Here is an 18,451-nt window from a genome sequence, read left to right on the forward strand (position 1 = left end):
TAGTTTTCTGAACTGAATTTTCCTCATGATAAGATTTCATTTTTGTTGCTGTTTGAGCTGAAACCTTTGCGATTTGGAGATTTCGCGTATGACCAAACAATTGATCTCGGTTAACTATTTGCACATTTAAAATTACAAACAACTTTACATTCTTATCACATAAAACCTTTTGTGGCCATTTTTCTTATGCTGCACTGATATGAGACTATAATTCCTGTTATTGTACTTGTCTTGGTGTATTAGTAATAACTGAAGTTGTGTGAACACTTTTCTTCAAGAAGTGTTGGTTGAGAGTGGCAGTGTGTAGTTCAAGGATAAATTGGGAAGGGCTGATGGCTGATCAGTTTGGAATTTAAAGAGAAATTGGTGGATAGGTGGGTTGCAGCCAGGAATGGGAATTCTTAAGATGAAGCTGTCAAGGGTTATATTAATGGTTGAGCAGGAATGATGGGGAAGTATGTGGGACTGTTGTTTGATTATAGCAAGATCATTGTTACAGGAGTGAAGGTATTGAGGTATAGTATCAGGGAAAATGATGATATCAGTAAATAAAAAGGAAGAAAGAAAGTGACACCAAAACAAACAGTTCTTCACAATAAAAAATAGACATTCTGACTATGATGTTATTCTTCCATGTACTTGGACCAAAGTTTTAAAATTGTTGTGCTTACTAATTTAGTCCTATGAGGCTCCATGGCCAGCTGTATGGGGTAGCAAACAGTTCCACTGTTCAGGGCGGCAAGTTTTTGCGAGTGGAAAAATCTTACATTTTGATGTGGTTCCAGAACAATGAATTAAACAAGTCAATGAAATTTTTAACCTAAAATAAGAAGTGTGGCAATAAGTTTGAAATACAAAGCATTCATGGAGTCTTGAGGTGCTATTCAAAATTTTCGCGATTGGTGCTGCCATCTGTTGAAAACCTTACCTCTGGACTAATGGTCACCATCACCCTTGAAGTAGTTGCCATCCACATGTACACACTGGTCCCAGCACTTCTGCCACTGGTCAAATGTTTTCTGGAAGTCCTGCTCTTTGAGGATGTTTATCACCGCCAGCGATGCTTCTTGAATCCTCTCTAGAGTGTTGAACCGATGGCCTTTCAACTTGAGTTTCAGTTTTGGGAATAGCATGACGTCACAAGGTGCCTGATCTGGTGAGTACAGTGGGTGGGGTACAACCACCATGTTGTTTTTTGCCAAAAAGGTTCTGGTGAGCAAGGACGTGTGACAGGGCACGTTGTTGTGATGCAGCAGCAAGTCCCCTTGAAACCAAAGTTCAGGCCGTTGTTGCCACACGTTTTCATGGAGCCATTGCAAAACATCACAGTAGTATACAGACTTCTCTGTTTAGTTGGGTGGGACGAATTCTTTGTGCACAATTCCGTAGGTAACAAAGAAAACAATAATGCTCTTCGCTTTGCTCTTGACCTGTCTTGCTTTTTTGGGTCTTGGAGAACCTGGGCTCTTCCACTGGGACAATTGTTGCTTTGTCTCCCAAACACTTGTTGAATCATTGCAATGGTCTCTGTAGCACTTTTCCTGAGATTCGCACAGAATTTGATACACACACGCTATTCTGTTCGCTGATCCATCATAAAATTGCCACACACCAAACACAGAGTATTATGGAAATCACTGTGGACACGCAACACATCCTTCCAGCTGAATGCTGCTCCACACACTGACTCATCAGATATGCAGCTCTTGCCACCTACCGGTACAAAGATCTACTACTCCTACTTTACAAATGGCAGCACCATTCCTGAAAATTTGGATTCCACCTCATAGTGTCTTACTGGAAATTATCTACAGAATTATGAAACAGCTGACAAATGAAGTGCTGGATTTGATCATCCTAGGTGCATCTTTCAAAACAGCAAATCTTGCTAGTGGCAGTGTTGCCAGTTAAGTTTCTACCATACACCGACACAACATTAAAACGTACCTATGTCAGCCTGAAAACCCCTAAAGAAGAGAAAAAAATGTATAATAAATGAATAAAGATATATGTCGGTATATGATAGCTTAACAGTTCCTACAGGGCAACCTGTAACACCAAAAGCAAGCTTTAATATTAAAAGCTTTGTAATAATTCCCCATACCGGGTGCTGGTCTTAAAGATGTATTCAAATCAGAAAGATGTATGAGTAAGTGTGATATGTGAAGATAAGATGTCATGGATGAATGACTTTATGAAAAACATTGACTTTGTTTGAAAACACAAGGTTGTGTTTAGGGGGGGGGGGGGGGGGCAGCACTGGAAATTTTTCCATGTGTCAGCAAAATTTCTGGAGCTGGCTCTGTGAGGCACCGATGCAAGGAGAAAATTGCTAGTACCCAGCTGGGCTTAACATCAATGAAATCCAATTTTTTGTTATGTTGGTAAATATTGGGGAACAACCAAAATGTCAGTTTTATCTAAGGAATAATTTTCCATAGGTTTTTAAAGTAGTTTTTTATGTGTGTTTCATACAAGTGGATAAAATGAAATTTTATGCCAACATACAATTCTTTGCTGTCGGTAGTTCATCACAAACAGAAATTCATATCTAGTTGGCAGACAGCTATAATGATGTTTGTTCCTTTCATTTTCAACAGCTAAGAAATGGCCACATTAGCTGAGATATTTTCTTATTTTGAAGGTGATCCACTCAAAGAACATTCCAAAACTGCTATCATGAATGGAAATATTGAGAAAGTGTACAATATAGTTTTGTATGATCATTGTTTATAGCTGCATGAAATTGTTACACACTGAATTCATTGCTTATTTTTTATATTGCACACAATGAATACTGAATTACAAAAACAATAAAGTGACAACCATCTTTTTTGTCAAATCCCAAAGATAATCACACTATTATGCCAACATTACCATGGCAAAAATTCTACAAACACACAAATACAAATAGTAATTTGTATACAAATAGTAATTTTTCCTGTTCACACATCACCCCTCTCTCAGTACCATCGTCAGTTTAGAACTTCAACTAATCTTTCTGGAAATCGAATTTCATGACCAGATCTTGTTGTTTCTTGGTTTTTCACCCGCTATAGAGTTTGATAGTTTGCTCTGCTCTGACAGTACAACTGGAGGGTTTCCGTGCTGTTTAACATTCTCATTAATCAGGTATGCATATTTTAATCTGTTAATGGAGATATGCTTTATCCAGCCTTTTATGTGAAAAATTTTGGGATCCTTTCAATTACATCAGATGGGCCTTCATATGGAGGCTCTAATGCCTTGTTCACTTGGTCAACCCTTGCAAACACATGTGCTGAGTTAGTGATGGCCTTGTTTATAAATAGGGTTTCCTTTGCCTTTTGGGGATATTGTACAAGTTTCAAATGATTCATATACTGTTTCAGTTGTGAAACAAACTAAGGTAAGACTGCATATAGTTTTGTGCCATACTTGTGAAAAATATCATCTGGTAATCTGATGGGTAAGACATAAACCATTTCTGCAGTTGTAACATTAGTGTTCTCTCCAGTGGAGCATTGAAGACTAAGAAGAATTACAGGCATTATTTGAGTCCATTTAGCTGTTGCATGGGAATAGATAGCTGCTTTAAGTGTGTGATAAAATCTTTAAATTTTTCCATTTGATTGTGGATGATATGTCATAGTATGGGTCTGGATACAGCCACATATTTTTGAAATTGTGTGGAATAGCTCAGAGTTAAACTGTCTTCCTTGGTTGGTCACTGTTGGTATGGCATTCCAAATCTAGTGACCCAACAAGTGAAAAACACTGGTCCACACCTACTTTGATGCATGTTAAATAATATTTCAAATCTAGTGACCCAATAATTGAAAAATGCCATTTCGTAACTGCTTTGATGTATGTTAAATAATATGTATTTTCATCAGAAGGAGGCATTGGCTCTATCAAATCATGGTGAATTATTTTGAAGCATTCATCATTACTATGAAAGTGTCATAATGATGCTTGAACATGTCATGCTATTTTATTTTCTGACAATGTTTATAGCTGCATGAAGTTGTTGCACACTGAGTTCATTAAAGACTCAGGTTAACATGTACCTTTCCACTTGTTTATTTTTTTATCTTGCACACAACTGAGAACAAATTAAAACAACAATAGAGTAACAACAACTGTCAATAAGCTGTTAAATGCCAAAGATAATGACACTATTATGTCAACATTACTATGGCAAACATTCTACAGGCATATAGAAATACAAATAATAATTTGTTATGTTCCCACAAAATAACCGATACCATAGACCTGAAGAATTAAATATGAAAAAATATTGGGTATGGTGTGGTTCCACAAATGTTGAGTATTGACCAAAAACAAAGGAACAATATATAATCAAAGAACTTCAGGAGTATTGTAAAAAGAATCAAACTCATCTTAAGCACTGATTTGTTACTGTCAATAAGCTTTTGCTCCACCAACAATGAAATAGTATTAAAGCAGTGGGACAAAAGTGCTGACACTGCTCCACAATAGATGAAGTCCTTCTCATCTGCTAAACAGGTTAAAGCTAGTAGTTGTCAGATGTGTAAGTGGATGTTCTGTTTGATAGCCTTCCAAAGAATAAAACTAACCATGTGTAGATCAACTGATGGTTTTTATAAATGTGTGCTTAGAGGTAGTTTGCACTTTTATTTTTAAATACATGTACTGGTGCTTCAACTGTGAATGGATATCAAGTAGAGGAAATATTCTGCACTGTGTAAGAAATCTTGGAATTTTTTTATGAAAATTCTGGTGAAATTCATTATTGACTTAGTCTCTATGTTCACCTGAAATTGGTGCCACCCAACAGTTGAGTGATTTTATAAATAATAAAATTGAAACGCCGCACACGCACTTTCAGTCATATAATATGTAAGGAGGCAGGGAGACAAAACTCTCCTCATAATATATGGGTCCTTCTTAGCAAAGATCTTTGCCTTCCTTGCTCCTCAGACAATGTGAATTGCCTTTAACCCAGGTTCATAGTAACCTATTTCCCTGACAAATCTTCCCAAATCAATTTCTGTTTCTATGTTGAACAAGATGTCTGTGATTCCAAAGGACAGGATATCTATTACCTATTATCATGTGTTGTTGATTAGCAGTACAGTGAGTTACATCTCCTTGAGGAAAGTACTGACTAGTCCACCTGCTTATTTGTGAATGCAGCAATCTTCTAAATAGCATGTTCCTTTTCATGTGTTTGTTAGGTAGTTTATCTATGAAGTCGGTTGCACAGCTTATGAGGGAACATCACAAACTCAGCCTCATATTTTAAGGAGAAGAAAAGTGCACTTACAAGATGTCAGTCCCATAAATCAATCCCACATGAAAAATCAGGCCATAATTCTGATAGCATGCTGTTATGACCTTCTAAATGTACAGCTTTTAAACACTCTTGCACTCAGGCACATCAGTTGTTTGTCACTCAATCCACAGCAGGCTTTGTCACCACTTATTTCCCTGTTTTTGTATCCTGGCCTATTGCACCAGTGAAGCTGCTTGATGAATATGACTGTGGTGAAAGGGAAGCCTCAGTTTCACCATCATGATCTTCATGTAGAGAAATATCAAACTCAGTCCACTACAGCTCTTTAAGCAGCACATATTCATTCATGAAATTATATAAAATTTCTGCAATGGAACTAAAATGTATAAATAAAAGCTTGAAGGAAGCCCCATACACTTTCATTTCCCTTGGATAAATGTTAGTAGAATTGCTGTATTTAATGATGCTTACCAATCATGACTGTTAGAAACCCTTGTTCTTCTATTTTTAAACACTGCTATTTGACATTCTTTCCACACTGTTTGTGGACGAGCCTTACTGTCACTGATTGGTTCACCAACATTATGAACACAAACCTCTTACTCACTTCAAATAAAATAATTTTGGATGTTAGGCCACATCATTTTAAAACAGTAAAGCAGCTGATTACTGATGTTTCGATCAACTTGACAGTGGTCCTCTTAAGGGTGGTTAACTGTCCTGAAGAGGACTGTAGCAAGTCAGCCAAAACATCAGCAATCAGTTGCTTTAGTGTTTTAAAATGATATGGTTGAACACTCACAATTATTTTATTCAAAATGACACCGACTGTGGAAGCCTACACACTCTTACTCACTTCACTGAACCTCTTAGTAACTCCACTATACAGCACTTCGTACTTGAGCATTTGGTAGTTGCAGTGGGCAGGGAAAGTTACAAACAACTGGTGTGCCTATCCATTTAAGACCTGTACATCCAGAAGAGCATAACTGCAAACTGTCAGAATTATGGCCCAAACATTTGCACAGGATTGATTTCAGGGGCTTATTTCTAGCAAGTTCTTTTCTCCTTAAAATATAACATCAAATTGGTGACGTTCCCTTGTCAGTGAAAGAAACAGTTTTTGTTCACAAAAAATACTCTCCTGTATTCTTTCTTTTGAAAATCTAATGCTGCTTTCTTCCAACTGTGCGAAATATTGAAGTTAATTTCTTTCTTTCCCTTTATGCATGTAGTTATATGATGTGTGTGTCAGGTTGTGCCTCAGCACTACAGCAGTGATCAGTGACCTAATATTCATAGACAGTCTGTAGTAATATTTTCTTCTGACATGGACTTTGACTGCAAAGTGCCAGTACGTTAGTCATATATCAAACTGCTGCTTTGCTTCAACTCTTGACAAAATGTGACAGGTAGACTCTTCAACACTGAGATACAATGAGCACTTACTATATGTTTATTTTTAAAATTACATTTAAGATGTACTGTTGATATATAATAGATTTCTTTTCTCCTTCCAAGTTTCTGAATGTCTATTGAATTTTTTAAAGTATTGTTGGTTTTCTTGCCCTTTACAGTGTGCTCTCCATTTCATGTTGTCCGATTCAATTGAATTTCACAAAAGAGGCAGTGAAAGTACAGACTGTTCAAATATGCAGTCTTACAGACAGAGAAGAATAAGGCGTGATATTACTGCAGCAGCGGCTGCTAATGAATTTGCTTCTAATGATACTGCCAAGCAAGCTACTCCTTCAAACACTTCTGGAGAAATTAAGCCTCCTCAGGAGAAAGCTGTGGAAAAAGAATCCATTGATAAAATGGACTTTCCATTTCCAATAACAGTAATGTGAGTATTTGTCATTAAATGTACAATATTCTTCTAAAGTAAAGTTTTCTGTTACAAGTAGTAGATAACAAGAGAGAGGTTTGTCCCTATTCACTTAACAGATAAATAAAACATTACTTGAATGTAGAGTTAAAACACACAATAATTTTGTATATTGCTCCATTATCTACCAGTCCTGGAAGACATACTGTAAACATCTTTTTGACATTGCCAACAGCACCATATCAAACTTTTCAAAACAACTTGTGATCATTCAAAGTTCTTTCTGAATGGGTCTAGTCTCAACAAGCAGGGAGTGATCAGACACAGATGATGAGATTTGGGCTTCCTAAAGGATGCAGACATTCAGTGTCCCATTTGGGCATGAACCTCATTTTTGCAATATTAATGCCCACATTATTTTCCAAGCCCACCACTGCCATTACTGTAACTTCAGAATCAACTGCCTTGGCTTCCTAATATGTTGATGAACAGTGTCTTCTTCCAAAGCTGTTTGCATGTTTAGTTTGTTACAGTAATGATGAGTTCAGCTTTCATTACCAGTAAATATGACACTGAGATACATCTCTCTCTTCTGTGTCACTGGTCAGTGAAGTTCTCATTTTCACCCATTTACTTCTAATCAGCCATTAAAATTTATTGCATGTGCTTGTTCAGAGTTATCCCATGCAAATAATCATTTGAAATAGTGCACATGATACCAGGTGAAATGTTCAATGTCTTTATCATTTCATCCAGTTTCACTCAACACTACAATCACAATGGTTGTGCTGCTGTCAGTCATGAGGTTGTTCACTGCAATATGCAATGCACTTGGCCTCTCCTCACCTCAAATTAATGCATCACCTGTTTTAGACTATGTGAACCACCAAGATGTTGACTGTAAAAGAATATCTTCACTCTAAGCCTATTGCAAAATATATCCTTGTTTGCTAGTATTGTTTCTTTCATATAACTTTCATTAATGTTATATTTGCAATGTACTCACATAAATAGCAAAACTAAAATTCAAGGAAGGATTTGTCAGTTTATCTTTGATCACTACTAGTATGTCACAATAATTCTTGCAACCTCATTTTATGGAAATGGATAAAGCAATGTGTAGGCAATGAGGCATAATGAGCAAAAAGTTGGTCAAAGTAAAAAACAGCTATGAGACTGCTAAAATAGATCAATGACAGTTTCTGAGAATTGATCTTTTTGAATCAAAAGGGTTCTTTTTCACAATTTCAAAAATAAGGGAAAGTCAGGTAAAACTGACAAAAGTAGATAAATGATTCAGTCTGCATGCTGCATATAAGAGAACTATAAAAGCTAACAGGAATTTAGATTCAGTTCCTAGAATAATTGTTAATTGACTGTTATAGTCACCTCCTTTTTCATTTTTCTTATGAATAAATGTCTCAGCTGATAAATATATATTGTTATACAGAATAATCTGCTTATTGTCTTCATTATTATTTTATCTCTAAAGTGCTATATTTATTTTTGCCTGTTTGTGACTATCTTCAAAGCACTAAGCTTCACCTACAAGCACACAGCATGGTAGAGACAACAGTGGAATAAGACAAACTGCTGCTTGCCACATAGAGAAGGTGTAAAAGTAAATTTAAAAGTAGACTAAGCTACCAGCAAAGTACTTCCACAGATGTAGAAAAACACACACACACACACACACACACACTTTTATACCCCCACAACTCACACACTCACGTCCACTGTAGCCTCCAGATGCGAGGGCTGGCATCCAAGTACTGAGGCCTGAATGTGGTGAGCAGTGATATTGGCTGGCTGGTTATTGGATACATAAGAAGTATTATGGGGTGAGGAGGGGAGGGGATAGCAGGGTAGAGGTGGGGAAAGATACTGTGGGAGTGTGCACAGGGTGTATACGCTCTGTGACAACTGGGAAATCTGGGAAAACTCCTGTAATTTTTTCATCCAGGAGAAAACTGGGAAAAACCTGGGAATTTTTTAGAATTCTGCAAATTTTTCATTGTTTTAGTTTTCAGTTAAAGTTTTGTAGTTTAGACTGGTAAGAACTGATACTCTAACGAAGAATTTTACTTTAGCCTGCTACTGCAAAATAATACTGCAGCAATAAAACATAAATGACAAAAACAAATAAACCTTAAGCTGCAAAGGAAATGTACCATTTACAACAACAAAACACGGTGCACACACAAACATCTGCTAACAGCAAAATGTGTCAAAGGCTTTACGATGAAGACGATGCGATACTTCATAACAACAAACTGCTTCCGATGGGCGTGTCGTCACAGTGGTTTGTATTAGGTTCATTTGAGCAGTTGCCAGTGGGCTTATGCATGTGCACAGTTGAGTTGCATATGAGCAGAACCTTCTCCTGTTTCTGTCCACGTGAAATGCAGCCGTTAGCTCTATCAGAAGTAGGAACAAGTAGCCAGATGCTACCAAGAAAAAATTTTCTGGCATGTCCAAGCTGCCAGATTTGTGCATATGCAGAGCAGTATGAGTTGTAATGAGATTAAAGGCAGTCTCCACGTGAACTGTGTTTACGTTTAGTGATTTTGCTGTTTCCTCTTGGTTTACAGCTCTCTTTTCAAATGAAAATAAAATGGATTTCTGTGGCCAGGAGTTATAAAGTAAATTAAAATGCATTCACATAATTATGGAGCAGAAATCGATTGCACTCACTCCATCATCAAGCCACAAGTGGCCTACCGGGACTATCCGACCACCGTGTCATCCTCCGTGGAGGATGCGAATAGGAGGGTCATGAGGTCAGCACACTGCTCTCCCAGTTGTTATGATGGCATTCTTGACTGAAGCTGCTACTATTCGGTTGAGTAGCTCCTCAATTGGCATCATGAGGCTGAGTGCACCCCGAAAAATCGTAACAGCGCATGGCAGCCTGGATGGTCACCCATCCAGCGCTTAACTTCGGTGATCTCACGGGAACCGGTGTAACCACTGTGGCAAGGCTATTGCCCGCGGAAATCGATTACAGAATTGGAAAACCTGCATCCAGAAGCAGATTTCCAGAATCAATTTTGAAGTGTTTACTTGACCACCCAGAAGTAGTATTGGAAGATCGGTTTACGAAATCTGCTTTTGGGAGCCCCATGTAAATGTGGTGAATATCTGCTGTCATTAGCTGGCAAGATTACATGACCTGAGCTATGATTGGCTTACAAAGGTGCATCACAATCTCAATTTCAGTGCTTCAGAAACTAACATTCTGTGATTGGCGGAATTCGACTATATACTTTCGTAATATGGAAATATGCACCGTACATGTTGCTACAAATCAAAGATCTTTCGAAAATGCATTTTTTTCTGGGGTTCACTTCCTAAAGTGGTGGGGAGGTTCAGTGCCAGTTTATGAAAAGGATTGGGGTCTCTGCTTGTGGATGCTGTGAGGGGAAGAGGACAGAAGAGAAGCAGTGAATGGGAAGAGGGTTGTACAGGAGTGATGAAGGCATGTCTGGTGTGTGTGATACTAGAGTGGCAACAGGAGAGGGGATGAAGGCAGCTGAGGCCAGATACTAGTGAATGTTGAAACCAGGAGGGGTTATGGGAGTGAAGGGTATGTTTTAGGGAGAGTTCCCACCTGTGCAACTCAGAAAAGTTGGGTATTGGTGAGAAGACTTCAGGTGGCACAGCTGGGTGGTCCAGTTGTCTCTTGGCCACTGACTGACAGTGGCCATCCTTGTGTATAGACAACTTGTTAGTGATCAAGTCTATTTAGAATGCTGCACAGTGTCTGCACTAAGTTGGTAGACCACACTGCAGTTTTGACAAGTTGCACTGCATTTGATACTTGTGACCAGACTGGAGCAGGTGGTAGGGGGAGGAAGTAGGAGACAAGTCTGTTACAAGAATATGAGCCTTGAGGCAAATGGTTAGGAATGGAGCTGGAATAGTGACAGACAAGGGTTGGTTTGGTGGGCAGCAGGTACCACTGTGGAAGATGTGGGGATGATATTTGTTATTTCAGCACACAATGAGAGGTAGCCAAAACCCTGGCAGAGAATGTGATTCTGTTGGCTTTCTGCAGTCCTGGGTGGTATTGAGTCATGAGATGGGTGTTCCATTATGGCCAATCATCCGATATGTGGGGGAATTATAAGTTACTAGGAAAACAAAGTGTGACAACTCTGTTTCTGAACAATGTGGGAGAAGGTAATTTTGGTCTGTAAAGGCCTCACTGAAACATTCAGCATATTTGGAAAGGGACCAGTTGTATTTTAAATGCTATGACCATAAGTGGTTAGGCTGTCGGTGAGAGATTTATGGTGTGGAATGGATGGCAGCTGTCAAAATGGAAGTATTTTAGTGATTGACTGGTTTTATGTGGATGGAGATACAAATGAAGCCATGTATATGGTGGAGGTCGACGTCAAGAAAAGTGGCTTGTTGGGCTGAGGAGGACCCGATGGGACAAAATGAAGCACAATTGTGAGAGGTAGTGTTGACATTCTGGAGGAATGTGGATGGTGTGTCCTCACCCTTTGTCCAGATTATGGGGGGTGTCATAAGTGAACTTAGTCCAGGTGAAGGGCTTGAGATTCTAGGTGACTGCGCAGGTTTTCTCTATATTGTCCATGAATAGGAATGTGCCACATGGGTGCCTTTGGCTGTACCATGGGTTAGTTTGTAGATAATGCCTTTGAGGGAGACATAGTTATTGATTTGGTTGTGGTGACGAGAAAGAAGGTCGTTGGTTTGGAGTCAGTTGAGTGTTGCGAAAGTTAGTGTACAGGGAGTTGACACCAACAGTGAAAAACAGGGTGTTTGGTGGTAAAAGGACCAGGGACTATGAAGAGTCGGCAGAGGAAATGATTGGTGTTTTTTTTTTTTTCCCCCCATGGAGGTTAAATTATGGATGATATGCTGCAGGTGTTGGTCCACAAGGGCATGGATTCTCTCTGGAGGAGTGCCACATCCAGCTACAGCAGGTCAATATATCAACATAAGGTGATATATTTTAGGCACAATGTAGAAGGTAGGAGTGTTGGGAGTGGTGAGGGTGACAAGAGAGACAGGCTCAGGGGAGAGAATTATGGGTTGGATCTAAGGATTTAAAGGAGGACTGTTTAGGTCCTGGTTTCTGTAGGGTGACAGGAGAAAGTTTCTGAGGGTGTAGCAGATGTAGTTGGACCTATAACACAAAATTTGACACCTATGGGAGATGTGGGGGAGGGACACTCTTGCAGTGGTGGTGGATAGTGATAATCCAAGGTGTGAGTAGGAGGTGAAGAGATTGGATGGTTATCTGAGGTTGTTAGATTTCTGGAATGAGGTCAGTGTGGTGGGGCTTGTAGGTGGATGTATCTGACAGTGGGTTGAGCCTTCGAGCCAGGTGATCCCTGTGGTTCTTAACCACAGTGGTAGAGCCTTTGTCAGCAGGTAGGATTGTAAGGTCAGGGTGAGCTGGCAGCTGCTGGATTGCAGTTATTTCCATGAATGTGAGGTTATTTTCCATGGTGAAGGATTTGGAGAATGATGGTGATGGCAAGGCTTGAGATTAGGAAGTTCTGTGCAGTTATCAGATGATGATTCAGGGGGCAAGGGGGACTAATCATGGTAAGATGGAGGAGCAAATTAAGGCATGGTTCAGTATTGATTTTAGTTTGAGCTTGATTGGTATGGTTGGTGGCAAAAAAGTGTTTCTACTGTAGGAACCAAGAGAAGGAGAAAAGTCATTAACAAGGACAGCATGGTAGAATTTGGGAAGGGTAAAAGTGCAGGCCTTTGGAGAAAACTAGTACTTCTGTGTGAGTGAGGATTTTGGAGGACAGGTTCATGACTATTTTGTGAGTCTTTTTAGATTCTGTGTTCTGTAGGGTGATAGGAGGAAGTTTCTAAAAACATGGCATATGTAGCAGGATCTACATTTGACCCCTATGAGGGCATGTGGAGGAGGAAGACTCATGTAGTGATCATATGTTGTGATAGTCTAAGGTGTGAGTAGGAGGTGAAGAGATTGGATAGTTTTTTGATGTAGCTTTGTACATGCTGCTCTAGCTTCTGAAGGTCAAAGATTTCAGTCTGGGAGATGGCATCAAAGAATTCAAGTTTCAGAGCAGATGGATTTTACAGATGGAGTGCAGGTAGTACAAGAAGACTTTGCACTACTAAGTTGATTTACTTTAAAATTTCCTTTAAATGTGCCTGGTTTCCACTCAGCACTTCCTTTTTGTGGTGAGCAGCATTCTGTATCTTATTTCATTGTTGTTACTCCATCCTAGATTTTCCATTGCTTAATTTAGCACTCTAATTGATGTCTTGTACATGTGCAAGTATATTGGGTTACTTCAGCTGAAGTTGCCAGTCATGTAACCACACCAGATAATGCTGCTGTAGGATGATCTAATATACTCTTGGGTATGGGATTTAGACTACCATGTAATGTACATGAAGGAGAATCCTTAATGGTTTTAAATCAGTTGCAAATACGCCACACTGGAAATACAATAACGATAAAAGAAAATAACTAGATTTTATTCTCCATTATAAGTATGTAGTAATTACATTTTATTGGATCCAAAACTATTTGTACTGAAAATAATGGTTTGTCTCAGCATCTGGGAGAAAGATACAACAAAAGTATGTAAGGAGCTAGAGGAACAAATCTCATGTATTGTACAATATTCTTCTTGTCTTTCTCAGAGAAGCTTCCCAACAGAATGCCCACAATTCTTTACATCCATCCCTGGACTCTCAGCTTTGTGACTATGTTACCAATTTAACATGTGTTGAATCAATTGTGGTTCATTTGCTGTAAGATAATCATTCTGTGATAACTGTAGACAGCAAGAAATCCTGAATAGTTATTCTGAACTAGAAAATGATATGTAGGAGACAGTGTATGTCAAGTATGAGAGATAGACATAATGTTTTAAGTATAACCTTGAAAAAAGTGAACTTGTAAGCATGAAAGTTGGTGGTGGTGTTAGTCTTTTTCTATGTATTTACCTTTCAGTGTGAGACATTTTGCCCTCTGATCTATGACTTCATGGATACCTTGACTGTAGAAATCTGCATTTGGGCAGTCAAGAAAACAATTCATCTTGCTAATAACCTCACTGTCATTCTGGGAATGCCTGCTGCACAATAGTTTCTTCTTCTGAGAAAAGAGGAAGATGTCACTGGCTGCGATGTCAAGAGAATATGGGGAGTAAGGCAAAATTTGATACCCCAGAGAAGCAGCATGTGCGACTATGCTTGACTGTCTCTCTTAACCACGTCAGAACATTTTGGTTGTATGCTACTGTGATGGTTTGAGTGATATAAGCATTGTGTGTTAGTGCCATCCCAAACAATACACAGCATCATGTTGCTGGATGATGACTGTTACATTACTGTTTCTGGTGGCTGTGAATCCACAAGTTTCTACTGCAGTTTGTTGCATTGTCTCAAAATCATAGTGATAACACATGTTGTCCATCTTTAGACAGACTAAGGGATACCAGTTGTTACTGTGTATGTATGAATTCTTCAGCTGCATTTAAATGTCTTCCTTTATTTGGTATCATTTTCAGTTCTACAATGCACAATATTCACCTCCTCTGTGAAAAACTAAGTAGGCCCCCTATTCCTGTGGATGACTGGGTACCACCCTAATGCACACTGATAGATGGCACAGTCAAATTGATGTCTGGAATCATGATTTATTACTTTCTGCTTATAGTATTGAGAGCACCTGGTCATCAACATCTTGTTAATCTTAAATAAATACACCTTCTATCTGTGCTGGTTTAATTTCATTCATTTCTAGCTCTGCATTTACTTTTCTGTGTTACTGCTCTGTAATCATTTTAAATTCTAAAGTGTTTTAGGTCTGAGACATACTGTGAAAATTCATCATTGTATGATAATTGGTGTTCATTTTGACTTTTAGTTTCAGTTGGCCCATGGTAAGCCTATTTTCTATAAATTTCTTCTAGAAAAGTATCATAATGGCAAACATACTCTTTTTGGTAAATTCTACTTCTTGTCATTTCAGGTATTAGTATTCCCACTGAAGAACCATTCTTTCATTTTTGAACTCCTTTCACATTCAGTTCCCCCATTATCATCTTGCAGTAGTATTTTATAAACCAGTTTATGCAACTCTTCATAGGAGTCTTCTACTTCCTCACTGGTATGTGTGTGCTCTGATGGACATATTTTGAGTCCTTTATTATTCATAATACTGTTTTGTAAGATCTTTCATATGACTGATTTGTTGTAATAATTCTTATGTGCCATATTGAGCTCGTTACTTGGCACTCTTGGCACCTAAATTCATCAATCTCGCCCTGTCCACAAGTTATACAGTTAATTCATAATGTTGCCACTGGTAATGATATGTCAGTTGAACTGTAAATGGCCACCTGGCTTGTGTGCATAGTAACAGCTGAATGCTAATCTGTTACAAATATCACAGTTCCCTCTTTGAGTGATAGATTTCTTTATTAATCCATAAAACAATTTGCTTTGTGCAAAATTAATATCTTACACTGTAACTGACAATGAATTTTCTTTTACTCTATAAACCCATTTGTTTGTTAATCTTATATAATTATTGTTTCTACATACATTATAATAAAGAACTTTGTACATTACATTACTTTTTAATTCAAGCATTCTGTTACATTTTAAACATTTTATTTTGTAAATAATTTTTTGTTGTGTTTTGAAACAGCAGATCATACCTATGACTTTTATATGTTGTAGTAATTTATTATATAATTTGATAACATTGTACAATAAACTCTGCTGAGTTTTAACTTTTTTTTCTGGCCAGATGCAAATTATAACTGTTTCTGGTTTCATAGATATGTTCTAAAAGATTTTTAACATAGTAGTAAATACTTTTTACATACATAACACTCTGAAAAATATATTCACACAGAACAGTTATGACTTCCAGCATTTTAAAAGGTCTTAAGGTAGTGAGCAGTTACCACACTCAGTTTTCTGCAGTGTAAATATCTGATGAAATCTTAATGTTTTCTTACATACTAGAAACATGATTTTTTCCAACACTGTGATATAAGCAGCATATGGACTGCCATGTAATTTAATGTCATATGTACAATAGTAAATACTGCTGTATTAAATGTATGTATAAAGTTGGCATTCACACACTGTTATATAAACATCCCTTTGGTCATTTTTAACTTTGAGTTTTGTGACTTTCAGTAACGTAACCACAGCAGAAGAAAATACTCCTCCCAGTAAGTCAGATACAGAGCCACCAAAAACAGAGACTACTGGACAGGCATCTGGTGACCAAGAACGACCAGTTATTGTGAGTCAGAGTTCTGAAGTGAAGTCAAACAAAGCGGAACTCGAAGAGTCGCTGACTGATATTGAAGAACCTGCAGCAGAAGTTAAAGAACCAGTGCTGGATGTTAAGGAACCACAAGCAAAGTCTATGCAAAGCGCTAAGTTAACACTTGGCAAAATTACTGTAGTGGAGCCAAGTCAGTGTCCAGTAGAAAATGGTGTTATTTATGACAAATGGGGTTCATTGAATGCTGCAAATCTAATAGCAGGAATAGCCACAGGCATACAGACTATGGAGAATGTAAAGTTCAATGACATATATCCAGACTCTGCCAATGCAAACACTACTTCACTGGTAATGGACAACAGATGGGCAGCAACACTTGGAGGTAAAACTAAAATTCTTAGTTTTGTTGCAGGACTCAGATACATGAAAGCATATGACTTTCTGCAGCTGTTAACTAATTATCTGTAAAAGTTAATTGCAGTTTTTGAACTTAATACATTGTGACTTCAAAATTAAGTCTCGACTCATCTGAATTGCTACTGATGTTAAATTCATTCTTTTTTTATTCATTTGTTGTTTAAAACACAAATACCAACTTGTAAACATAGAATAAAACAGTCATTTCAGATTCCTCTGAGATGTTGGAAGATAGAAACATCTGCCCCTAATCTGTATTCTGTGGACTATTGTGAAGCGCGTAGCTGAGGATACTCCTCATGGTACCATGTATTAGGGTTTCTTCCCATTCCATTCATGCATTTAGTTTGCGAAATGAGTACTTAAATGCTTCTGTCCATACTGTAATTGAAGGAGTCAGAGGAAGAAAGTGCTAATTCGCAAGAGCACGATTTTGTATTATTGCATGTTATATGTTTAGTTGAGTTAGTAAATCATAGCCGGCCAGGGTGGTCGAGCGGTTCTAGGCACTACAGTCTGGAACCGCGCGACCGCTACGGTCGCAGGTTCAAATCCTGCCTCGGGCATGGATGTGTGTGATGTCCTTAGGTGAGTTAGGTTTAAGTAGTTCTAAGTTCAAGGGGACTGATGACTTCAGAAGTTAAGTCCCATAGTGCTCATAGCCATTTGAACCATTTAGTAAATCATAAATCACAATGGTTTATTTGTAACTTTGTCCCTGAGTTATTACACTATTTTTGTAATAATTCAATTTGTGATGTGGGTAAAAAAGTTGTAAATAAGTCCTAGAAAATTCTTTACTTGTAGCATTGTCCCCACGATTGTGAGTGAGCAATGTCTCCATTAAAAAGTGCCTCGAAAAGTTGTTACAACAAATATATGATTTTTACAGTCTTACATCAGAGAGTTATATACCAGAGATGCTAAACATGAGACAGAAGAAAGTACTACAGTAATGTTCAGAAAGTAACAATTACCAAATCTAGTTCAAGTAAAAAAGGCCCCCTGGAAAGTTTTGTTGTGGGTAGCATTTGATGTAGGATGATAGAAATTGTGTGTATGTTTTTGTTTTTTTATTAGCTTCAGAAGTCAGATCTTGACATTTTGTTCACAAAACTCCAGCTCCTTCAAGTGCGGCCCCTTTACTTTAAGCCCTTTTTTCTTCTCATCCTCAGTACTCACTGGACTGGCAAGGATAAAATACAGCCTATCATAATTCTTGCAAATGCCTGACCCTGATAGTTAAAATACAGTATTATAAAATGGACCAATATCCACCTTTATCTGTCTTCCCTGACAGGATAAATGTTTCTTCCTTTGCAGCCCTGTAGAAAGCAATCATGATTAATAGCTGCTATATTCAAATCATTATTATATACTTTAAGTGTGTTTGGCATTCAACTATAATGTCTCTGGTATGAGGTATGTTTCTGCTAAGTTCACAGACAACCTGGGCTCTTTCGTCTGGAATATGATTTGGACAATTTTCATGTTCCGTCCATTGAACGTTTTTTTGCGGAACTTGGCTTGTTTTAATGTGTTGTTCAAATCCCACCTCTTATGTTGACCATGCACTGCCACAACAGTCTTTGTCCACGCATACTGTGTAACATTACTTACTTCATTGTATAAATATTCTTCTTTGGGAGCACCATCAACTCAA

General features: G+C 38.1%; 1 protein-coding gene across 1 annotated transcript in view; it reads left to right on the plus strand.

Annotated features, from left to right (window-relative positions):
* Positions 1-18,451, plus strand: part of LOC124775997 — a 141,996-nt gene that overhangs the window by 34,026 nt on the left and 89,519 nt on the right. The window contains exons 4-5 of the mRNA XM_047250838.1: positions 6,838-7,106; positions 16,278-16,753. Of these exons, the coding sequence (XP_047106794.1) occupies positions 6,838-7,106; positions 16,278-16,753 (745 nt within the window). The remainder of the gene's footprint in view (positions 1-6,837; positions 7,107-16,277; positions 16,754-18,451) is intronic.

The sequence above is a fragment of the Schistocerca piceifrons genome, chromosome 2, assembly GCF_021461385.2.
Source record: "Schistocerca piceifrons isolate TAMUIC-IGC-003096 chromosome 2, iqSchPice1.1, whole genome shotgun sequence".
Classification (NCBI taxonomy): Eukaryota; Metazoa; Arthropoda; class Insecta; order Orthoptera; family Acrididae; genus Schistocerca; species Schistocerca piceifrons.